The sequence below is a fragment of the Desmodus rotundus genome, chromosome 1, assembly GCF_022682495.2.
Source record: "Desmodus rotundus isolate HL8 chromosome 1, HLdesRot8A.1, whole genome shotgun sequence".
Lineage (NCBI taxonomy): Eukaryota > Metazoa > Chordata > Mammalia > Chiroptera > Phyllostomidae > Desmodus > Desmodus rotundus.
Genome location: NC_071387.1, coordinates 181,231,011 through 181,257,195, shown reverse-complemented (window position 1 = coordinate 181,257,195; position 26,185 = coordinate 181,231,011). Strand labels below are relative to the sequence as shown.

Sequence of the window (26,185 nt, the reverse complement as noted above, 5' to 3'; positions counted from 1 at the left end):
CACAAACTCTCCAAGTATTCAGGATATTTGTGCCCATACTGACTTAAAAGAGGCTATAAACACCTATGTTTGCATCTTTATTCTCTGTTTTAACCCTTTTTTTACAAGACTTTGCACAGAGAGGCTGAACAATGTCCCGAAGTCACAGAACTAGAAGAGACGAATCTTGACGTTCACTTTGGCCTTCCAGACTCCTGTGTTCTAACAGCCCACAGCTTCCATAGGAAGAGCAAGGTTAAACAGGCTGTTTTGTAAAAAGAACTAAACCATTAGAAGCAGTAATTAAAAAAAAAAAACACTTTTGATGAATTAAAGAAACTTTGTAATTTTGAAAATCAATGCCAATTGCTTTCTGCTTTCAAAAATGTGTTTACTTCTTAGACAGTATATATATTAGAAAAGTTAAATGCAGACAAACGAAAGAAAAATGTAAACCAAAAGCATTCCAATTAACACATGCTCAGATAATTATCACTCTTCTCATTTTGGGCTTCATTTCCATGCACTTCTACATGTGCATGTATGTAAAAAACAGGGTGGAAGTAACCACAGTGTTCAGGAATCAGGGTCTGGAGTCACTCCCACCGATGTCCTGATATTCACCACTCTGTCCTCTCCACCTGTGGCAAGACCTTCAACCAAACACCTCTGACTGGCACCGTCCCTGGCGGTCTCCTCCATCCAGTCACTGGGAATAGAAGGGCTCCGGTATGCACTCTCACATCAGTCCACAGGAGGAATGCATAGACTTTGGTTACTTTCTTAGCAATAGACTATGAAATGCTTCCATGTCAATACATAAAAATCCATTTATAGCTCTTTTAATATGGCTGCATTTCATTATATAATTCAATTCCCTATTGCTGACATTTAGATGTCTAATCATTCCCTAGTGTTAAGGAGGAAAAAAAGGAACCAATTTCCATAGAATAAATTCCTCCGGTATCTCAAGGATATGAACTATCAATCCTTGGTGAATCCCTTTCAATGTCATCATTGCCTTCAAACCAGCCTTTCTCAGCCAGAGTTCCAAGGAAATTAAGAACTACAAAACAGAAATTTGACTATCTTCTCCATTTTCCCGAAGACGTACATAGCTAGTGTCAGAACTCTAGATGTACAGAGAGAAGTTAATTTGTCACTTATTTCTCTCCTGAAACCCCAGGTGAGAAGAGCTGTTAACCCTGAATTTTGAACACTTCTGTTCATGTGGGGTTTTCCAGAGTATCTGTATGTTAAGAAAACGGTCACTCTGTTCCACTCTGCACGTTTCTTGAGCGCCTCCCTTGCCTGGGCGCTGTCCCATAAGCTGCGGTGTGCCCGTGAACCAGAGGGCCTCCTTCATGAGTCATTTCCCCTTGGGGGAGACGGGAGTAACGGACTGTAATGAACAGTAGTAACAGGTACCACCGAAAAATAAAGCAAGGACATGTAATAGTGACACAAGCACTTTAAGGGTAGTTTTATTATCTCTTATCCAGATCACAATGTCATTTGTAAATGTTTCCGCTGCCTTAAACAGCAAAAATTATTCAAACACAAGTCAGCAATCACTCCATACACTGCCCTACAATTCAAGTAACCCAACTTTACTGAAGTCAGAAAACAGCTCCGTACCTTATAATGTTATCATGCGTCCAAACCCATTTCTGATGGCAGCAGAGCAGATCAATGGCAAATATGTACTCCCAAGTGTTGTCACTTAGGTCTTCACCAAATCTTTCACTGGACTGAAATTCTGTTTTTGGACATAACTGTATGGTCAAAAGCAACTTAGAAACCATGAAGCCAACATCTGCAGGAGAATTCTAGCAACGAAAAATAATTTAAAAAGAAACAAAATTTATTAAGAGTTTCATTTAAGTATAACACATTTTATGTAACCTCAGAGTAAAACAGGTATCAGACAATCATTTAATTTTAAAGGACACCTTCTGAAAGTTGTATTTTGAGGAAGGAATTATGTTCATCTTAGTTATGGCACGTGTCCTAAAATAATGCTAGAATGGTGGCTGATCGGCCAGACGGCTCCGAGCACAGTGCAGAAACCAGGCACGTAGAAAAGGACTAGCAGCAATCCAGACTGGAATGCAAATCACAGATTTAAAGTTATGAAGTTATAATAACAACTTTAAAACTCTAAAGAATACCATAAATTCTGTCATTTTGCTGACTCAATAGTCTGTTTTATCCAGAAAGTCATAAAACTGAATGACAGTACTAGACACTTATTACCTGTATTCTTTCACACCTGTCCATGTTTTTAACATTTTTCCAAGTTTTCCATGTACTGGTCTGAATGCTCCTTTTTATTGCTGAGTAGTAACCCATTATATAGACATACCACCGATGACTCATTCACCCACTGATAGACATCCAGGCTATTTCTAGCTTTAGGCTACAGCTGATACTACTATGAGCATTCATGCACAAGATTTTGTGCAGACATAAATTGGACTTCTCTTGGGTAAATATCAGCAGTAGAATTGTAACTGTTTTCTTACGTTATTAGGTTTTTTATTTAAAATGAACAGGGACCTTTCAATCTTTTCTTATTTCTGAAAGAGTGGGATTACCTGGTTCTATAAAGATGAGATAAAGCCCTGGCTGGTGTGGCTTTGTGGACTGATCGCTAGCCTACAAACTGAAGGGTTGCAGGGTCGGTTCCCGGTCAGGGCACAGGCCTGGGTTGCTGGCCAGGCCCCCAGGTGGGGACGTGCAAGAGACAACAAACTGATGTTTCTCACCCTCTCTCCTTCCCTTCTCCTCTCTCTGAAAATAAGTAAAATCTTTAAAGAAATAAAGATGAGATAAAATTCAGGTGGAACCTACACATGCTTTTTGTATAGTACTTTTTTTTAAATCCTCACCAGAGGATTTTTTAAAAATTAATTTTACAGAGACAGGAAGGGGGAGGGAGAGATGGACTGGGAAGAAAAAGAGAGAGAGAGAGAGACAGACAGACAGACAGACACTGATGCGGAAAACACCAACTGGTAGCCTACCACACGTGCCCCGACCAGGACTCCAACCCGAAACCTTTTGGTGTCCAGGACGACACTCCGATCTACTGAGCCACCCAGCCAGGACTACAGCACACTTCTAAGCATCTTCTCTACCTCCTTTATGATCGTCAAAACAACAGGTTTATTTAAATGTTCTACCCCTAAAACCAATTCTGGTCAATTTTGTTTTGCTAGGAAATCATCCTAGGTTTCCAAATCTGTTGCTCTGGAGTTGCAGGTGGTAATCTTCTCCGTCATTACCCTTTAAATTTAACTTTCTTCTTCATCAAAAATCTTGCGTATTTTTGCTTTTCTCTTTTTCCATTAATCTGAACTCTGAGCTACCAGAGTTGTATTTTTAAAGGCAACGTTTTTTCTTCTATGTGTTTCTTTGTTCTCTACTTGATTACTTTTATTACTTTTTAAACTATATTCACTTTTTCTAGATTCTGTCTCAGCCTTTTAATTTTTAAGATGATTATCAGCCAACTTTATTTGTTTAATTACACAGTTAAACTATATTAATGAATATATAGGCTTTCCAAAAACCAGACATCTTTGTTATGAAAGTTTTTTTCAATGACTTTAAAAAGATTGTGATTTCACTTTTTGATTTTCCAAGAATATGCATTTATAATTTCCAAGTCATTTTTATAAAATTTTTGGATTATTTTTATCTAATTTTATTACCAGAGAATTGTGAGTATATAATACTTTGTTAAGAATTAAGGTTTTCAGGTGGACAAACTCATGAATGGTTTTTGTAAATGTCTCACAGGCATATGAAAAAATACATATTCTTCAAATTTACCTTTTACGTTATTAAATTCCACTATGTCTTCACTTATTTTTGTCTATTAGATCTGTTGAATTCTTTAAGAGAATTTGGGAGTGATGCACTATAATAGCATTTTCTCCCCAAGTATTCCTCTTTTTATAGCTTTGACTTTATATTTTATTTAATCTGATACAGGGTAAATATATTTATTAAAATTCTACCTTATTCACAAATGTGTCTTATTATCAAATCATCACACCTGGCTTCATCCTGAACAGGCCAAAGGAGAAGGCTCCTTTGCACAAGTGGAGGACGACACAGGGGCCAAGTGGTCCTGCAGGCAGCCTGGGGAGAGTAGCCTTTTTCTTAATAAACATTAACATCAGAAACTACTAAAACAACAATCTAGATACTATGTTAGCACATTAATTACTAAAGAAAATAAAGTAATAAAAGTAAACATGGGAATATAATACTTGTAACAAATACAAATTCTATCAACTATAAAGAAAAATAAAGAACATCAGATTCAGAATAATCTCAACAAACAAAAGTTGAGATACCAATTTTTTCACCTTTCTTAGTACCTACTGCAGAAACAAATTATTTTCAGCTCTCTTAGGAGCCCTTACACACACATACATACCATCTCATCAGTCATAAATTAGTGCACAAAATAAACTTAAATTCACGTAAAACACAGGTCTGCCATTATTCCCAAAGGGTCTCATGCATACTTAATGAACAAAATGCAAAAGCTTAGGCTAAAATGGTATTTTAAAAGATCTAATTCAAGGAATGTATTATTTCTAAAAGGCTCTATCAACTAATACAAAACCAAATACAAAGCCAAGTAACATTTACGTGAGACCTAGAAAGTATGGTATTATAAAAAGTAAAAATAAATCTCACCTTTTCCCAATTGAGAAATGCTCTCAAACAATTCAGAACCTCCCCTTTAGCACGCTGCCTGGCAACTAGCTGCATTGCCTTATTAATCACTGATTGAGAGATAAATATATCATGCCACATGTTTGCAATGAACAAAGTCAGTTTTTCTGACTCTGGGAAATCTGTAAGAAAGAAAGATAGTGCACCTTTATGTCTGATCAAATCAATAAACAAACTAAGAATACACGTCAGTGATTTCACTTTTGCCTTGCAGTGCTTCCAACCCCATGAGGGCCAGCCTCAGCTTAAAAATCTGCTTCTCTCTGCTTTCCTTTCTTCCCTTTGGCAAACTTTCTTTAAATCTGAAACATAATACATGTGTGTATAAACCACTGTATGAGAAGAGTAATAAACTCTAAAACATGAAGACAGCGCGACTATCCTCTCTCCAGCCTGCCCAAGTCCCAGAACCCTTCCACTCGATTAGTGTCATTTCGGGCCGTATTTTTTGTGCATTTATTAAAAAACTCTCTTGTAGAACACACAGAGCTTTTGATCTGAAGAGATATTTTTAAATAAATTATGGATGATAACCCTTTGTTGTAAATACCTCTTCCCACACTGTGGCTTGGCCTTTGTTCAATTAACTGAGGTATAACGTACATACAATAAAATATACTCTTAAAGTAGACAGATGTGTTTTGATAAATGAATACATCCATATAATCCCTACCATAATCAATATAGAGACCACATCATCCCAAATTCCCAGGGACTGGCCTTTCCAGTGAACCATTGCATCCCAGATACAGATAACTCTGATCTGTTTGCTGTCATCCTATTTCGTCTGCCTAACTTACATGGAGCACATGTTCCCCTCTCTGCCTGGCTTTCCCTTAGCATAATATTTCTGCGAATCAGCCACTTTGCTGTATGCATCAGCAGTCTGCTCCTTTGTTCAGGTGAGCAGTATTCCACTGCTTATACATCATGCTTGCTTTTCCTTAACTGATTGAGGGACATCTGTTTCCAGTTATGGGATATTATAAAGACGCTGTTGAGTATCTGTGCACTAGTCCCAGTGAAGACATGTGTGTACTTCTGTTGGATAAGTGCCTACGAGTGAAATTTCTAGGTCATATGATAAACTAGTATTTTATAAGAAAGTTGATATGTTTTGAAACATGGTTGTACCCAGACAACATGTTTGGCACGAAGCCTCATTGTTTTGATTCTCTGTTCTATTGTAGCTAATACTAAAATGTGTTCAAAAAGTGGGTTACTCAGGGCATAAACTGCAATTTTTGATCTGTTAAATTCGAAATCTTGTATTAGTCTGGTTATACTTCCTCCTGTCCCAGAACATTTTCTACATGTTCCCTGTGCCTGGAATTCTCTCCTTCCCTTTTCTCTTAGGTTCTTTTGCATCTTCACATCTCAAGTTCAAAAGTCACTTTGACAAAGAAAGCTTCCCTGAACCCTCAGATGCTCTCAAATCTGTCTTCCATAGGACAATCCATTCGCTCAACAAATAATGATCATACACAACGCATTTTTCTGGGGTGGGAATATGGCAAAAACACAACAAACAAAATTCCTGTCCTTACACAGTACACACTCTAATGGAGGAGACAGCAAATAATGTAAGCAGGGTAAGTGCCCTGAAGGAAAAGGAGACTAAGGGATAAAGAGTGACTGAGAAAGTATGTGAAATCAGAGTAAGTCATAACGAAGCTGTACGGAAAGCTTCCCAAGAGAGAAACCTGTAACACAAGAACCTGAGGTGAGAAGGAGCTGGTTGTGTTTGAGGAAAAGTCAGAAATCCAGCTTGTGCTAAGCAGAGGCATGTCCCTGTCCTTTCTGCACCCGGCACTGCTAAAACCTGACGCGTGCTTGTGTACTGTTTCCATGTACTGACCCCACTGAATGGTCCTATCTGGTTTCGGTTGCCACCGAAGCCCTGACCCATAATATTTGCATGCTCCCACAATATCTGTTGAATAAATCAGTGACTGAAAGACTAAACAAAGAAATGAAGTGGACAATAAACACAGCAGCCTCATTCACGACTCTAGAAATGATGGCTATATTCAATTATCCTGATTTATAAGCCCCACAAAAAATTATGGTAATAAAAGATTATAAATGTGTGCAATCTAAATATGACTTTCTGATATAATATTAAATTGCATTTTTATATTATTTTACTATTTAAAAATGTCTCCACTGATGATCTGACATAATGAAGAATGACTCCTAATCTGATTATCAGTAGAGACTGAAGAAATAGCAGTAAAGGGGAAAGAGAATCATAGGACAGCCCGCCTTTCTACTTCTAATAATCTTTTCGTGAGCTAAGGAATCCATCTTACATTTTCTGTTCTTTCCAGGTGATGACACAGCACTGCAGTTTGTCTCACTTACTTTAACTCGTTCCCTTATCTTGTGTCAACTACATCAGATTCTAAAGGAGCTGCACACGGAATAGAACAAGTATACAGTATGAGAGACCCCGTATCCTACACAAGTGAAGTGCTGACCTAAGTGTAAGTCACAGACATTCTCCTACTGGAAATCAGGAATAGACAGGTATACCTACGGCTCTACATGCCCTCTGGTAAATGTATAAACAACTGCACAACTTAAAAAAATACACAGCAACTGCTAAGCTAAAAATGCAGATCCAAGTATAATGAGGTAAAAAAGCAGTAATATATTTTCAATACAAAAAAGCTGCGCTATGAACATACCTTCCTTCAGTAGGCTGTAGCAGAATAAGCGAGCTCTTTCTACGTCTCCAAGTTGCCGGCAAATACCCACATACACTCTGCAGAGTGCATGAATGTAATTGTGCTCCAGAGATGTCTTCTGAAGTTTTAGTTCGGAGAGAATAGAGTGAAGCAAGCACTCTGCTAAATGCTGGAGTGGGGGGAAAAAATGAAAAGGCAATGCACCCTGATATTTATCCTTAGCCTTCTAAAGAAAAGCTAAAAGCTACAAAATTTAGTTATCTACTAGAAAAATAAAACATGCACTCTATCAGAAGGTAGCAGAAGGCAGTAACTGGTAACGACTGGCTTAGCAGGTAAGCCAAGGGGCTCTGGGGAGGAAGTTCCCATCTGTCAGCTGCCTGTGGTCAGTGGAGCTGCAGGTGCTAGATGGCAGATCTGAGCACCCCTGGCTGTCCGTTGTCATTACCACCATTCCAGTTACAGTGCCTTGGTTTTTGCTGCAATTTGTGTGTGTGCAAGTATATTAAACCCACTCTATCCTACTCCCTTGTTTTCTCAACCCCAGTGCACTTTACACATTTATCCTGTTTAGATCTTCAAACATTAGTTAACATTTTCCTTGCTCAGGAAAAGCAGCATTAAGTAATCTGACATATTCATCTCTTTGAAAATAAGTATCTTTTCAAAGTTACATACACTGCTCTGCATGCTTTCTGAAAGTCAGTGATCTAAGAAAATTTATACCCCTTTGACTCGGAAAATGTGCAGATAACCAACTATGTAGCACTGAAGTCATCCACACAAGGTGTCAACATAGTTATTTAGAAACTGTAAGTCTATAAAAGTCCTAATGAACTGCAATAGATACGGACAACCCTCATCTTGAAAATGAACATGTGCTCCCATTTGGTTTCCAACATACATTAAGGGAGGGAGAGGGGAAACCAGACCCGTATGTTGTCTTTCTGAAACGCTCTCCAACTTTCAAATGTGCTTATAACACTATTTATCGGAATGAAATGCTGTTATGCGATAACCATTTGATGCTTTCAAGTGAATAATTTCAAGCCTTTAAACATGTCAGAATCAATGAGAAATATGCGATTATAGTTCTCACAGATACTTTTTTTTCTTTAAAATGTTATTTAATGAACAAAAACTTTCAAATCTCCAGTGTCAAATCACATCTCCAATGTGTAAAATTCTGGCTGGAAGTAAAAGTACAGGTCTCAATGTTTGTATGCGTAACTGTCAACATCTGAAGTAAAGCTTTTGTTGGAGTCCTCTGCCATCTTGCTGGCAGCAGACAGCCTGTCCCTGAAGATGAGCAATCCCTAAGCTCATGGAAATCGGCTGCCACCTACCTTCTTTGTTGTGCTGAAGTCATAGACGACTTCTTTCTCTTGATCTCTCATTACAGGCTTTTTGGAGATATTTCCCACATACACATGACTCCGAATGACAGGCAACAGGTCAAAGGAGGACTCTGCAATCTTCTTCAGGGCATCAGCTATGGCTTTATCATGGGACTCCACAGTTTCTTTGGGGTTCAGAGGCAACTGTGAAACTGCACTGGTAGCTGAAACAGGACTTGGTTCCTCATCTGTTGCTGCAACTTCAGCTTGAGGGAGGTTCCTGCAGGGGTGCTTGCTGACTCCTTCTGTAGTGGTGCTCCCACCTTCTGATTCCGAGGACCCACTGTCCAGGCGCAATCTTTTAGCACTCCTCAGTATACATGCTGACAATGTTCTTTTCCCACTTGAATCCTGTTGAGTCCCCAAATCTCTGGACTTACCCGGATTACAAGCACCACCAGAGCTGCCCCCCGTTTTGACAAAGGCGGTTGACATGGAACTGATTGCTTTGAAACCTGTTATGGCGCTGACAGGCCCTGGTAAATTCTGCCGGTCAGTAGGTGGACCTCGAGTGAGCTGAATATTCCCTTTGAGGATGTTGAGAGTACGGGCCCTGGCAGATAACTCTGGGTACATGGTGTCAAGGATTTTAACGGAGTTCTCCTGGGGTCCGGCCACAGTAGTGTGAGCTGATGCACAGGGAGGCAGTCTGCCAGGCACAGGAAGGGCATGCTTTGGGGTGGTGGCACAAAACTGCAAAGGAGAGGACAATATCCTTTCCCCAGTGGATATAGCGGATGGGGATGGAGAGGTGCATAAAGGGGAAGCACGCCTCGTATCTTCCAGCAAGGGGGACATCATGGGTGGCACTGGGATCTCACACAATGGAGAAAGCTGGCCAATAGGAGAGGTGGGTGAAGAGGGACTGGAACTTGATATTAGAGGAGAAACTGGGTGTAAAGTCCTCGGAGGTGTGGCAATCAAAGGAGCAAGCAGGGGTGGCAAAGGGGGCCCCACCTCCTGCCGTATTTTACTCAGAGTATCAGCAGAACAATCCATAGGGGTTGAGGTGTCAGCATTGGCCAGAATGGTCTGAATTTGAGGTCTCTGGGTTTTTGTGTTAACACTGTCCACGGAAGGCGACTGAGAAACTTCACTTGAATTCATTTCAACCCTGCCAGATGATGAAGTCTTTACCAATTTGTTTGACTGATCTTTGTTTGAAATCTTTGATCGATTCTTGTTTTTGCCAAATGGCTCCAGTTTTGAGTTATAATACGTGTGATCAGATGCAACAATCTGAGACTCAAAGATTTGATCATAAATTTCAGAACTAATCCTTACGCTAGGTTTAACAGGTCTATTCCGCAAACGACTTTTATCAAAGTTGGAACTCTGACCAGTGTTGGAAATATCCTCTTGGGTACATGGAAGATTACTGCCACATGGGGGCTCCTGAAATGGAGAGCCAGGGTGGCTGGTCTCTGGGGACTTCTCCACAGAAGTAACGGAGATGAAACCAGCTCCCGGCCCTCCTCCGTCTGGGGAAGCAGGGCTGTCTCCAGGAGTGTCACACAGGATGACCTGGTCCACATTTGGCACAAGGGCTACCCCATTTATGATGGTCCAGTTGTCTCCCTTTTCAATGACTAGATTTTGGTCCTTATTTATCAGCACATTTATAACTTCCGAAGTCACAGTAGATATCTGACACTGAAATGCCCCTTCTGTCTCACAACCAGTACGGTGCGCAGCTGTCTGCCCAGCTCCTGAGTCAGAGCACTGGGGTGGGAGCTCCACCAGTTCTGACAGGACCTCACCTCCACTGCTCATCAGCCCGGTCACATCTGAGTTACCGTCAAGTCTGTCTTGAGTGTTTTTGACAGTAGATACCCCACTAGTAGGAGAACTGCCCTCAGCACCCAAGCCAGCTGTTGACGGGGGTGGATCTGCAGGGTGCGACGAGGAGCTGCTTATTTGCTGAGGTGAGACTCGTTCCTTTAAGTGTTCGGTTGTCAGGCTGTCGTGTATACTGAAGAGCAGTAAATTACTAGCATCTTTTCCGTCTGAGTCCTCATAGTTGGACTGAAGGTCCTGCCCAATCTTGGTCAGCACCTCGGACAGCGTTTCCAAAGAACACTGAGTGAGCTGACTGGCATCCCGTAAAGGACAATCATCTTCCTCGGATTCAATCCACTCTTCACAGGTTTTGAGTGTTTCTTCATCATCACAGAGCTGCTTTCTACACTTTCCGCCTGGTGTTTCGCTTTGCTTTAATTCTTTGTTCATTTCTTTGTTTAGGCTTTCTTTGTTAGAATATTCTGAAACAGAGTCCCCTGAACTGTAATCCCTTAACCGACAACTTTCAAGGAACATGACGACGTCTGACGTAGAAAGTCTGTCTATCTCCGAGAGGGTACTGATGTTGAAGTCCTGCAGTGCTGAGGTCAGACAGCCCAACTCTGTGGAAGGCCTGGTCTCGGGGGCACCACCGCGTGCAGCCCCCACATCTCCTCTGGAGGACTCAGCAGCATCCCACTGCTGGTTACCCATCACGGCTTCAGGCTCATTCTCACCCTCACTGCAGCTAGGGGCCTCACTCTCTTCCACCTCAGTGTCGACACCCCCCACCTCCCGAATGCCTGTGTAACAATACAGAGGGCCGGGAAGGCTACTTTGTGGAGGGACACGTGTCTCTTCATCTTCTCTGCCAGTCTCTGGTAAAAACGCTGTACCTGTGGTGCCTGAACCTTCAGGAGAAGCACCACCAGGAGTTAGTGATGGCTGCTCCAGAGGCTCCCCTGGGCTTTGCTCTATACTAGGAGAGTCCTTTGAAATGGCCAGGGCTTCACCACCAGATCTGACTGTGTCTCCACAGGGTATTTCTTCAGCAGGAAAGCTTCCTGACCCTGCCATTTCTGCAGCTGGAGGAAGTTTTCCTGCACCCGTCACAGGTGAGTCCAGACCTGTGGCATTCAGACACAGACACTGCTCCTGTAGCTCTGCCTGCACTGCGGGTTCTGTCATGTTTTGGTTTGGGACTGGGATATTTTCAGGAAAAGAAGATAATTTACTTTCTGTGGAACAGTGAGAATTTTCTACTGGTAAAGAACCACTTGGAGAATCAGAATACAATTTTCTCCAAGATTTGGAAATTTCTGGTGAAGTCCTTTTCGTAGCAGCCACCTCCTTGATGATCTGGGTTGGCTCCTCTCTTTCTCCACATCTTGCTATGGACGAAACGTTATCAACATTTTCTGTTGCTAAGGCAGGCTCACTCCTATGCAGTCTCAAAGGTTCTGATCTAGCACTCTGTGTCATTTCAGGCCTGGCCTGCTTGGTGATAACCGACACTTGGTTAGGCAACAATGATGCTGACCCTCTATTTTCTAAGGACAGCATTGCCTTTTGTAACGGATGGTTGGTCTCTTGTTCATGTTCTGATTTAGCTCTCAGCCTTTCTTCACTACCTCTCCTTAACAGATCACTACGGTGCCAAGAAGTGCTTTTAACAAATCCAAAACCACTCTTAATCAAGCCAGACTGAGACTCTACTAATGGTGCAAAATCTGACTGACTTGGTGTGAGCTCAACTCCCGGACCTTGACTCTTACACTGTCCACCTTTCATGGCTTTCATAAATACTGAGTGAGGAAGGGCACATACTTTGGTCATGCCTTTTACAACTTTTGTACATTCTGTGCCACTGCTACTCTGGTCATGAAAATCATCAGATGCTCCCAACTCAGGGTGCAGGGCATGGAAGCTATTCTCCAGGTCGTCTGCTCCTGTAGAACACTCCAGTGGCTCAGACTGCAGACCTGACACGTGTGAAGTTCTAGCTTGTAACCTCTGTTCTGAATGACACACTTCGGTAGGGATTATTTCAGCAGGGATATGTTTATCGTGACCACACTTCAACCCAGAGGAAGACTGGGGGTTACTGTAGACAGACAGCGCTCCTGAGGTAGAAGAGGAAGAAAATTTGGCTTCAACATCAAGCTCTGTTGCATCCATTACATCATCTGAATCTTCTTCAGGTTCGGATGATTCTCCTAAAACAAACCCTTGCATATCTTCTCTGTCCTTTTCCAGTTCTCCAGATGTTCCCTGAAGATAGTCAGAAACTGACATACTATCTGATTCACCCATGATTTCATTAGTTGGTGTCCACTTAGTACAGTCTGATTTGGGTGATCCTATCATTCTGGATAATTGGGTTTTCCCTTCAGATCCCGTAAGTTCATTTAATGGCCTCTTGCCAAGGGGAGAATAAAGCAGGTCTGACTTCCCAAGGGCCGCCTCCTTCCCTTGTGTTAGGCTGCCACACAACTTCTCAACACTCGCACTTCTGGTGGGTTTACAAAGTGTGTCCTCCGTCTGCACTGATTTATCCATCTCCCTAACCTCTCTTTGTCCTTTTGCCTCACCTAAAATGCCTCTTTTTCTACCACTAATGAGTTGAGATGACACTGCCCAGTGCTTCTCACGAGCTATGGTGAATGTGGCTGAAGGTTCTCTCAATGTTGCTGTAAGCGCCCCAAATCCAACAGCTGTCACTTCATTTCCTTCCAATGGGTTCAGAGCTTCGGTGGCTTCCTGTGAATTGGGCTTTTCCTCCCGGGCACCACTTCCTGTATTCTTTCTGGGTGAGCCAAAACAATCCTGTGTGTCAGATGTATCGTCTTCTGAATTAGACTCAGCAGAATTTCTGTGTTGGGCTGAGTCATTATCACTGGAATCTGTGTACTCTCCAAAGTAGGTTTCCTTAAATATAAATGAGTTATACTAGTTAATTAAATACTAATTCAACCAACTAAAATATCAATTAAATACATTTAAAAAAAGTACATGCTTCCCAAAGACCCTTTAACACATGAGAGGACAGGCAGTTTACTCTCTAGAACCTCTGTAACAGGTGGGAAAGTCTCAATCACAAGTACGACGCTGATCTGTCCTTTCCTAAGAGCCCACCTCTCCCCAAGAGTTATCCTCACTCACACCTCTTCTCCCATGACAGGTTCTTTCAAGTTCCAGTCAACACATGGCCTCCTCTGAGGTTTGTTCTCCTAACCTCCAAAAACTACTTCTCAACTACTTTTCCATCTTCTGGCCAAAAAGACTTCTGATATTACAGTGTACAACCCTCTCTTTATCTCCACCTCCCAGTCACTCCTCCAGAGTCTGACTCGCATCTGACTCGAGTCTGGAGCACAGCCCTCTACGTACCAGCTGGGCCATCACTCTGCGTGCCTACTCATGGACAATTCTCACCACACTTCTCCTCACAGGTGTTGCACCTTGGAAGTTGTTATCACCCAGACCCGCTTCACCCCTCCAACAGCACATGCACTCTCCCTCCTGCCCAGCTTCTGTCTCTACCCCTGTGCTCCTGAAACCCTGCTTGACGCCCACCTAGCCCCTCTTATGCCAATTGCCTCCATCAGATGTGGCCCACCATGTGAGCCAATTCATCAACAGACTGGCCCCCTGTTCTGTAAGGGAAATGTAGTCTTGGGAGGACCAGTCACTGCTGAGTACTCTTCCTACTAGTCAAAGAATTCTTTCCTCCCCTGAGTTCTAGAGTACCATCATCTCCTGGTTATCTTTTCTTCCACTGTCCAGCCACTCGTTTTCAATCTTTCCTCTTCACCTTTTGTCACATAAATATTGACAATTCCCCAAGTACCTCTCTGGGACCCCCTCTTCGTCTTCTACACTCTCAATGAATGACATCACACAGTGCCACAGCCTGCTGGACCCAGAAGCTGAAGCATCCTGAACACTTGTGTCTCACCAGAGCCTCCCCTGGAGCACCATGCCCATGGATCTGAAACACATACTACGTATGTCCACTTGGAGATCACACACACTCCTAATATCTGACATTTTACATACTACCTTCCCACCCAAGTAGGGTTTCTTACAGTTGTTGCTTTCCAACAACCTTGACCCCTCATCTCAACTGATAAACACACTGAAAATCTCACCAAAGGCTGCTCGTTCAACCTCATATTTTTCAAACCATCCCACCTCTTTATAAGCCCAATGTCACTAGGGTTAAGGTGTCAAAAATTCAGAAAGCTGCTATTAGTTAAATGATTTCCCTATCTATGGTTTTGCCCCTTCCCTGACTATCCCCAACCCTACCCATTCATACATTCGCTAAACTAACCCTTTCAAATAAAAATCTATCATCAGGTTCACTTTTTTTTTTAATCCATCAAGAATTTTCCACTGCCTACAGGATAAAATGCAAAGCCCTTAGGACACATAATGGCCCTTGTGGGCCTCGTCTGTGAAAATGTACCCTAGCATTAAGTTCCCCTCAGTTCTATAGTTTGTGTAAACAGCAATGCCACTTGAAATGCCTCACTCTCTCTTCAACACTCAGCTAGGACGTTACATTCCTGAAGCCTCTCCCACTCAACACCCGACCTGGCCTTCATTCAGGACCAAGGCCCTGTCTGGGTCCTCTCCAGCAGGTGTGCCTCCCAGCACCGAAGTGCTCTACTGAAGTTGGGTAATTGCTATTCGTATGGTCTGACCACCATACAAGATCCAACCAAGTGGCAACCATTCCCTGCGTCACCTCTGCATTCCTGGAGCCTAGCACAATGTCGGAAACACAACAGAACTGCATTATGTTTCCTGAATGAAAGAACTAATGCAAAGTTATTTACTTGCTCCTTAAGTCAAAAAGTATATAAATTCGTTTCATTAAAACTAACTTCCTAATAAATTCTGATAAGCCATTCTGCAAACACACAAGAAGATGATGAGTCCGTGAAGTGAAACTGGGGAACTCAGTAACCTAGGTTAATGTATGCTATACACATGGATTTACCCATCTCTGAAAAAATCCGTGGCTACAAACATGTATTTAATTCATTCCAGATAGGCTAACAGCCCATCACGAGAGATAAGAAACAATTAAGACTCAGTCCTTCTACAGGAGACTTACAATTTGCCTGAGGACAGACAAAAAAATGCAACCATCACAGAAAAAAAAAAAAGTACATGTTGATCCTAAGGGTACCGGCAGGCCTTTTTATATTCTCTTAATACTCCCTAATAAAATCTAGTCTGAGTACCACAAATGTTCTCTGAGTATGGCCAACATGATAGGATGAAAACTATGCCCATTTGGTAACTCAAATTCGAAGTACAAACTCACAGGTGCAAGAGAAGAAGGCAAGGTGCCAAGGTGCGGTAAGGATCCCAGAGGGGGTGACGGCACTGGAGACAAAAGAGGAGGGGGAAGCTTGAAGAAGTCAACTGCAGCCTGGAGGTCTTCATCAAAAAAGCGACTGTGATGCGAAAACTCAGTACTGTCCTCCTCATTCCTCTGCATCACAACTTCAGGGGGCTGGTTCTCATTAGGATGAGCTACTCCACTGGGCCTCTCTTGTCTCACATTCTTACACGGGGAGAAGTCACCCTCTATCTCCATGGACAGCTCTGCCAGACATGTCTGCACAGCAGAGGTTCTGGGAGGACTGCCTCCTACCCGAGTGGGCACGCCACCTTCCCCAGACTCTCTGGATCTAGGCTTTTCTTCGGCAGGTCTTGCTGTGGGGGGAAAAACAAACAAACAAACAAAATAAATATACAATATTTACAATATTGAGAAGACTTAAAAAAATTCCAACTTACTCTAACAGTTTAAGATGCTTGCGAATATTAAATCCAAGTAAAAACATATTAAAAAAAAAAAAAGCAAAACGGTCCTTTCCTGAAGACTATCCTACAAAACCTGAGTATACTTCATGTAAGTATGCTTTGCTCACAACCAATAGGATAAGACAGGCAGATGGGTGGATGGGATGCCCACAACCCCCATGCAGCAGGGCACAGGGTGGAAAAGCACCCTCAGCAGTCTAACGGCCCTGGGCCTTGACGACCTGCTCACTCTTCTTGATGACCCTAACAAACAGTAGTTCCTGGAGGAAAACAGCTTTGTGCACGGAGGTTGACAGGGAACACGATATTTTCTGTCTGACAAGTGATCGAAAATCCACTGATATCAAACCTACCCCATGACCACAGTTGTACAATGCTCTAATTAAGGAACTTGAGCTTTTTATTATAAGCAATGGGAAAATTACTGTAAGAAGCCAATGCTTTTGAGTCTTGATTTTGGTGAACTGCAGTGGTGCCAATTAGTGTCCTAGGAGATAATTAGAAGCATCCATTTGCCATATTTGAAAGCTATAAAAATATGTTTCACAGAAGGGCTCAGGGGTCCTGGGAGAAGTGGCTGATTACAAGGCTGGGGAGGGGAAATACAAGCTGGGCCTGAAACATCTTGCAGTGCCAGAAAGTAAAGAGGTACTCAGAATGGGGTGGGGTGTGCAAAAAGGGCCCAGGAAACAATTGGAAGACGATGATCCCAATAACCAAACCCGGGGTAATCTGAACAATACATAACGACAGTACTGAATTATAATGCATAAAATAAATACCCATAAAACTATACTGATAAGTGAAAAGAATAGCTCTTTCTTATAGAAGAATCCCAATTAATAAATGCAAAAGAAATGAAGGAAATGGAAATACAATAAAACCTAGTAGACAAAGTAGTCAATATGGCAAATAAGATCCATGGATGGCTGCTGAAGTCAGTGCACCACAGCTGGAGAGAAACGGAGTATTTGCAGTGTCGAAGTATCTCCCTGAAGATAATTAACTAATAGAAACTTGACAACGGAGAAACCTGGCAGACGCCACTTTAACTAAGTGATCGAGGTTAACATCCCCAGTGACAATGGAGCTCTACACCCTCTCTCCCTGGGCACAGAATCCAAGGCAGAGTGCAGTATGACCACTGTGGGGTTCTTGCCTAAGTACAAGTCTTATCCTAGTATGAGAAGACATCAGATATGCCCAAAATGACAGGCTTTCTACAAAATTATCCGTACTCTGCAAAAGTAAAAGGACATGAGAGACAAGGGAAGATGGCTGCGATGTCCTTCTGGGGCACATGGAAGGAAGAATGACGGCTAAATGCCATGTGGGATGTTGGAGAGGAAAAATGACCCTGGTGAGAAAACAGATGAAACTCACGTATGGTTTATTTTCGTTAACAGTATTGTACTAAGTGTTCTGGTTTTGATTACTGGCGATGGAAAATGTTAAACTTTGTAGTAGTAAGTGGAATTTTCTGCACTATTTTTGCAACCTTTCTCATATGAAAAAAATATATATATATTTTATGGTATAAAATTCCAAAAATACCATGTTTTCCCTTCTATTTGAAAAAGGTAACATTAAGGAACAGACTTACCCCTCTAAATGTTTTTAAATAAACATAAAACTATTAAATGAAAGATGTCCCTTTTAAAAACATCTTTAACAACATAAACTCAAGTGTTTATAATAAAGTAGGACTATTGACTAATACAGAAGACTAAAATGAATCTCAGGCTGCTTTTGTCTAAACAGATGAATAAATTCTAAACTGGAGAGACTAATTTAGCACCTGCAGGCTCTACATGGTCATATTATATCCAGGAGGTGACCCCAACAAATATGCGTCTAAAGGCCTCATGAGTTATGAATCCACGCCGACGAGATTCAGGAACTTGCCTACGAACGTTCTTCTTAGGGAACGTCACCCTGACAGCCTGAGAAGAAACACTAGGTGCACGTTCCCACAGATTTAGATCTCGAATACCTGTAAATTCATAGCAGCTAACTGAAAAAACTAGTACAACAACAAAACGGTTAAAAACATTTTAATCTTATGTAAGATAGCAATCTTCTCCCCATCCACTCCAAGTGACTCATCTATTTCCAAATCTTTGATTACGGTGTAACAGAATGTGGAAGAAAGCCTTCGTGGCTTTTTACTGCTAATCAAGATACACGACAGATTAAGTCAAATCTCGGAAAATGCATTAGCCTCTTGTGCTGTACAATAATAATCTGATGTGACAGTTTTTATCTATCCCTCTCTGTGTATCTGTGTCCTAAAAGAGAACACGAATGCAGAACAGATTATAACTAAAATTTCAACCAAAGTAACTGGTAAATTACATGAAAAGCAAATTAAGCTAAATTGCTGGTGGAGGAGTGGAACCCATATGATTGGAAAAGCTGTTTGTCCTCAGTCTTTTGCATACACCTGTCAAATATGCTTCCACTGTGGGTCCTGCCAATTTCTTTGTATGTTCTCTAATGAAAGTTGCTCTTAAAAATTAAAACCCAAATGTATTTACTGAGATTGGCAGAAGTAACACTGCAAGGAAAGGAGTTTTATATAATTAAGAGTACCCATTCTAACTCAGTTCATTCTTTAATGGAAGTTAAGACATTAAAAAACAAAGGCACACGATACCCAAGGTAAACATTTCTACTTTCATGTACAATATGTACTTCTGGAAGCTTCTATCTCACCTGGGAGACATCTGCTGCTTTCACCAGGTACTCTGTGTGTTGTGTTTATACAGAGCCAGAGTTCCTTCAGAAGTAGTTTTACTTTTCCTAGGAAAGAGAATAAAGTATTAAAGATATGTTATTTGGCTCAATCTATGCAAGGCCAAGATAGTCTGGTGAAATCACGACTTAATTAGATATTTAGAAAACTAAGTAACTTAAACATCTTCCCCAAATTCAACCACTGTACACAACTGAGTTAGCCACGGATGGAAAAGGCTGCAAGGCTCTAGCCCAGTACTGATGACTGAATGTAGGCTTTGGTTTTATTTGAGAGAGCAGGGAGAATGGGAGTCAAAAAACCAAATCCACCTGTTGCTAATGGCTTCTATCACCTTCATGTTTGTGTGGAACAAATAAATCTTTGGCCTGTAAGTTTTCTACAGAGTGTGATACGTGATTGGGAAAGGGAGCAGGTATACTGACTGACATAAAAGGTTTGGGCTCTACATATTCGGCAAGGGACAGGAGAGCAGTACCTTCTCAGTTACGTGAAGTTACCTGAGATGCCTCAAAGTCGACCATGCTGCAATTAACCTGGGGGCCTCATGGGTCACAGAAAAGCCATTAGTGGTCTTAGGGCAAAATGAGGTGAGAGACAAAAATGTGTGCATGTAAGCGTACGGACAAGACGAAATAATCACACAGAGAAGTATATGCTCTCATGAGCAAAGCAAAAGCTTTGGTATTTCTATAAATTTTCAAAGGGGTCTGTCTGGATCCCTAAAATGGTTAAGAACCACTGGTTCAAGTTGAAAGGCCAACAGTAGTTGTAACTAATACAGGCCCAATAAAATTCATATAAATCAGAAATATTAACTATGGTTTTAAAGTGAGTTTAACATTAATAAATATACAAATTAAAAAAAAACTTGCAAAGCAAAAAGTATTCATAAAAATATCAGTAGTTATTGGTCAAATCTGCATAAAATGACAGTCCACACAAATTAAAATTCAACTAAAAATAAGCTGTAAAGAGTACACAATTTTAGGCCACTTCAAGGTTCTATTATTGTTTCCTTGAACATGTTCTTAAATTAACCTGAAGCATTTATTAAAAATACTGAAATCTTTAACCCAGTCGCAAAAGGTTGAAAGACCAACCTTTTAAACCTAAATATCTCCAAGGAATCACAAATTTTGAATAGGTCAGATCTATGGAAGCCGGCAAACCGCATCACACCAAATAATGAGGTTCAGACAGAGGGACCAGGACAGGAGAGGACAGAGGCGCAGTGTGGGTTTGAAAAGCTGGGCATTTCCAACTTTCCCTGAGCCAATCAACCTCTGATGGTCACCCTGTGTGAGACACATTCGTTTTTGAGTTCCAAATTCTATGATCAAGCAGCTTATCTACATTGTGATTTAACCTACCCCAAAGCCTGCTTCCAAACACTGTAATTCCCTTTGCTTAAATGACCTGACCAGGATCCCTGCTTATTACGTATACCCAAAGCAGCAAACAGGGAACCTTAAAAAAAAAGAAAAAAAGTTACTTTTCTATTCTTATGGAGGCTATTAACCAGAGCTACGCCTATTCTAACTGAGCACTCCTTCATTACGTCTATCCACAAATAAGAGAGCTATCCATTCCCAGCAAAGCAAAAAAAAGGCCTTAATGTGGCTTCATTAGGTAGGGAGAGAAAAACCTCATTAAATTGAACTGCACACCTTAACCCAGTATTTTAAAGCACTTCCTTTATCAAAACATAAGGCATCTGTCAGTATTTCTGGACTTTTCTATTTCACTGACTTGTCAGTTTCCACATGAGTACCACACTTCTTTAATCACAAGTTTTATTATTATGTTTTAATATCTGCTCGGAATTTTTCTTTTTCAAAAATATTATTCTGAACATCTACTGGTTCTAGAAAAAACTCCAGCATCTGCTTGTCCTTTCCCATATAAAACCTCAGTGAGATTTTGAGTGAGGCTGTATATTTACAAATACATTTTGGGAAAACTCACATCCTTAAACTTAGAATCTTTCAATCTCAAAACATGTTTATTTACTTTAACGCAGTTCAGGAGTGTTTTATAATTTTCCTCTTGGAGACACAGCACACTGCTTTTAGGTCTTTTCCTAGACCTCTGATGCTTCTGTTGCCATTTGAGAATGGGTTGCTCTTATTCCATCCCTGTTCTGAAAAGATTCATGATGACATGTTGTGTGTTCCATGTTTATATCACCCCTTTCCCAAGCTCCTACTTGTATTTTCCAGCTGAGACTTTTCAATTTTCTAGTCGTATCTTTTGAAATGATGACAATAATGACTCTTCTTTATTAGTATTCTCAGCTCCTACAGGCCTCCCATAAAGAATGGAGGTAACAGGAAGGGCATTTGCCTTGACCTTGCTCTGTACATTTCATCTTTCTCAAGTGCAAATATTTTTATTCTATTATTACCTCACCACTACTTTTTATGAGGAATGTGTGCTTAATTGAGATATCATTTTTCTCTTACCCAGTTGTTGCAATATTCCTCAGAGAAATCCTTAAGTCATAATTTGTCTGTATTCACAATTACTAGTAGATTTGAGTTCTTAAAATTTTATTTACATTCCTAAGTGGCAAAGCTCTGAGTCTTGAGGATGTGTGTGCATGTTATTCTAACTGACTTTGGTACAGGGTTATGCTAGTCTGAGAGAATGAGACAGAAAGCACTGCATACTTTTCTGAGTTTTAAAATAAATAAAATAAAGACTTTAGTTTTCACTGAAGGCTTTACAGAGCTCAATGGTAAGCTACCTGGATCTTCTATGGCGTTAACTAGAGCTTTAACTAACTTTTAATTTCTTCTGGGTTCTTTTTCTGTTCAGGTTTGCAATAACAACTCTGAGTCAACTTTGGTATGTTTTCCTAGAAAATAGTCTGTATCATCAATAGGATCAAATATGAATATAAATTTGTGAATTAAGATTCTCCAACTACAGTTTTATAGGTTTCAGTCCTGGTACTGTTAGATTTTTGTTCTTTCCTTTCTCAATCAGACTTGCAAAGACCTGTCAATTTCACCAGCATCACAAAGATCTAGCGATTGGTTTTTAATGGTCTCAAATCAATTGCTTGTTTCCTATTTCATTAACCTGTTTTCATCTTCATCAATTGCTTCCTTGTATTTTCCTGCCTTCTTAGTCATCCATTTTCTGTAATTCTTGCTTTCTAAAATAATCACTGAAGACCACTAATCATTCCTTTGAATACCACATTGGCACTACCTCAAAAATTTAATAAATGCTGCCCTATTGTTGTTTATTTCCAAAACAGTTTAGTATTCCCATTTTTACCTTCTGTTATCCAAGAAGGATTTGTGGTTATGTGTTTGCAGTTACCAGATAGGTTTTGAAAGACTTTTGGGGGGCATGGGAGAGTATTTTTACCAGCATCTTATTAAAACTCAGTATCTTAATATACCAGATTAGATATAAGTTATTAGTAAACACTCAGCTTTTACATATGTTTTAAAAGTATTTTAAATTCTAAACCTGTGATTTAAAAGAATCATATGTAAATCAGCAATTTTGCAATTATGATCCCAATTCTACCTCCTATTTTTTATGCTTTTCTATTTCTGAGAAACAGATTAAGGTCTCCTATGGAGACAGACTTGGCTACTGCCCCTAGAATTTCCAAGCATTTTACTTGACAGTTTCATGCTTTTTTATCCATGACAGTAGTCTCTTCTTAGTGAACTGTACATTCCATCAATCTAGATACTCCGTCTTAATCCACATAAAGTCATTCTAGGCTTGAATTATTTTTTGTCTTGGATTACAGCTTACAAGTTAGCATTTGCTTGGAATTTCTTTATCCATCCCTGTATACTATTTTTTCTATTTCATTTGATGTTAAATATACTCCCTATAAATACATGAGAGAGAAAGATCACTCACAAAGGTCACACTCAACACTGGGCATGCCTTTCCAATATAAACATCGCATCTGTGGTAAGCTCTGGGAAGTTTCCTTCTGTTATTTCTCGACTACCTTTTCTCCTTAGGCTGTTCTCCCCTGAGAATTTCTAACAGATGGTTATTATGACATCCAGCTCTATTGTTCAGACTCTTACATTTCCCCTAATACCTTTCATTTCTTTGTTCTTTTGTACCATGTTCTCAGAGACACCTGTGATAGGTCTCAGAGACACTTACATTTGTCCATTTAACAATTCAGTCTGTCTAGTGAGTGTATTTCTACAAGCGTATTTTTAATATTCCAGAACCCCAATTCTAATTTCATAGCAGCAGCCTATTTATATGTCCTTAGACCTTCTCTAAGGATACAACTCAGTTTTTAACATTTAACGTGGTTCATGATTTCATACTGTTTCCTCAGGTACTAGCTCTTCATCTTGAGCTTTGGTGCCTTTCTTTTTTGCCAGTGCCTTTTCTCTGTTTTGGATGAAAGTTTAGGCAGGATACCTTTGATTGCCACAGTATGCTTCTTCAGCCTACATTTTTTAGTCCTATACTCCCAATAAATATAGGTTCTCATTCCATAAGCCTGTAGCCAACAGTCCCCAACCTTTTTGGAACCAAGGCCCAGTTTCATGGAAGACAATTCTTTCATGGACCAGGGGGTGGGCGGGGAGGGGATGGCTTTATAATCTGCCACCACATGCAACTTAATTGTCATTTGCCACTCACTGATAGGGTTTTTTTTTTTGATTTGCATCTGCAAGCAATTGATTTATTATGGTCTCTGTGCAGTCAAACCTCTCTGCTAATGATAATCTGCATTTGCAGCAGCATCCCAGCGCTAGCATCACCATCTCAGCTCCACCTGAGATCATCAGGCATTAGATTCTCCTAAGGGGCACACAACTACATCCCTCGCAGGCGCAGTTCACAGTAGGGACTGCGCTCCTATGAGAATCTAATGCTGTCGCTGATCCTGACAGGATATGGAGCTCAGGCGGTGATGCGAGTGATGGGGACTGGCTGTAAATACAGACGAAGCTCTCGCTCTCTCACCAGCTGCTCACCTCCTGCTGTGCGGCCTGTTCCTAACGGGGCCACGGAGGGTACCAGTCCACTGGCTGGGTATTGGGGATCCCTGGCATACAGGACCCTGCTTTTGGAGGGAGGGGAGACAGATGAACACAGTTGTTGAGGACTTACATGGAATATGAAAATACCTCATTTTCTGGGACCAGAAGCAGCTATCCTTCAAAGCAACCACAATTCCCAATTTTTACACCCACCCTGGGTGCCTCCCATCGCATAACTAACACTTTAGACGGCTGAACCTTGGGTCGTAGCCTGTGCACCAATGTTGGCAACTCTGAATCCAGAAGGTTGCACATTCTTCACACATTAGTCGATGGCCTGGCAAAATGCTGGTGTCCTGCCCCTTCTCCCTCTCCCTGCCAGCTTTGCTTTGAGGAAACACAGGGCTTCTGCCATAAAAACTTGCTTTCTGAAGGCTGCTATTTTCTCTGTAATTTGGGGCTTCACCACCAACTGATACCAACTACTTTACATAAAGAGCTGTATTTTATTTTCTGCCATGTTTCCTGGAATTCAAAAGGAAGGAAAGGCAAATGTAGCACTCAAACACTTTTTAAAAGTGAAATCAACTCGCTTTCGGCGTAACTTGTGTATCTCTGTTAGAAGTATTAAAGCATTAAATTTATGTTTGAGTATTAGGAATTAAACCCATCCAAGTCCACAACTTAATAATCAGCAGACTCCTAAAGACTAAAGACTTCATTTATTTAGAAAAAGTAAAATGTACAACAAACAACATTCCAGCTCCCAGCCCCCACAGGAAGGGAAGATCAAAACAAACCAAAATTTTACTTGGAGATAGTACCAAGTTCTTTGAGGAAAGTAAAACAGAATGTAGGGACAGAGATTAACTATAGTAAGGGGGTAGGACGGTTCGGTCTGAAATAGTAAGGCCTGAGAATAGCCGAATCCTAGAGCAAAGCTGCCAGTCCAAAAGAGAACATTAAATCAACATCTGACTGCTACTTGGGAAAGCCAAGCGTTGTGCAGACTTCGACTTCTCTCAGCAACAGCTGTCACTGAGACTCTCACTTTCCACCATAAGAGCAGGAAGAAGAGAGTCAAAAGCACACAAATTATGCATCACTGACAGTGATAAATCGGTGCCCAGATAACTGAAAGGTATGAACTGTTAAGCCTTAAACCACACAGAAAAAAGTGATCTTGTGTTCTGAACTGAAAAACAAAATTAAAGGAAGAAAAAAGATAAAGACTTCTAAAGAGACACTTTTTATTGTACAAAACAATGTAAGTGGTTTTAATAATATCCACCATGGGAAAAAAAAAGCACAACAGTGACATGAAAACACCAATATTTACATTTTAAATGTATCCCTACCAAAACAGTGAGAGATGGCGGAGCAGAAATTCATAATCTCCCTTTTAAAAACGAAGAACGAAAACACAAAGAAGGAAGGTTCCTGGTCACACAGTGAGTGAACAGAAATATTAAAGGGAAACCCCTGATTTCTAACTTCAGGGTCATGCCTCCTCACCTATAAGGCCACTCTGGGATAAAAGGCACACCTGTACGTCTGACATTTCCCTTGTGCACTGTTTGACAACCACTCCCTTTTCCTTGTAACTTTCGGCCTTCCCTAAAGTTCTGTCTTCCAAAAATACACTTAACATGGCTTTGGCACCAGCTTTCATGCCTGACGGTAACAATTTTTATATATTTGGCACCTAAGAAATTAACTTGATAAATTGCAAATGAATTCCAGCACAAGTCAACCCAAACCCTCTAGTTTTTATTTTTTGAAAAGTGTGGAAATTATATCTCTAACTAGTCTTCATTTCCGAAACAATACTGCTTTTCCATGTTTTCTTTCACTGTGTTATTTATCTAATAGCAGGGCGATAATATACACGGATCTAATGGAGACATGGGACAGCATATGACTTCTTCTTCCATGAGACATCTACGAAGCCCTGGAACTTTCACAGTTACAGGTAACAGCAACAAAGAAGCTCCC

The 26,185-nt window shown here is 40.8% G+C and overlaps 1 protein-coding gene across 2 annotated transcripts in view; it reads right to left on the bottom strand.

Moving 5' to 3' along the window:
- The window catches only part of ICE1 (interactor of little elongation complex ELL subunit 1), a 50,677-nt gene that overhangs the window by 5,650 nt on the left and 18,842 nt on the right, over positions 1-26,185 (bottom strand). For both annotated transcript variants that reach the window (XM_024578425.3, XM_045186243.2), the window contains exons 11-16: positions 19,160-19,246; positions 15,939-16,333; positions 8,771-13,528; positions 7,425-7,593; positions 4,696-4,856; positions 1,618-1,808 (exon numbers count right to left, since the gene is read on the bottom strand). In XM_024578425.3, the coding sequence (XP_024434193.2) occupies positions 1,618-1,808; positions 4,696-4,856; positions 7,425-7,593; positions 8,771-13,528; positions 15,939-16,333; positions 19,160-19,246 (5,761 nt within the window). The remainder of the gene's footprint in view (positions 1-1,617; positions 1,809-4,695; positions 4,857-7,424; positions 7,594-8,770; positions 13,529-15,938; positions 16,334-19,159; positions 19,247-26,185) is intronic.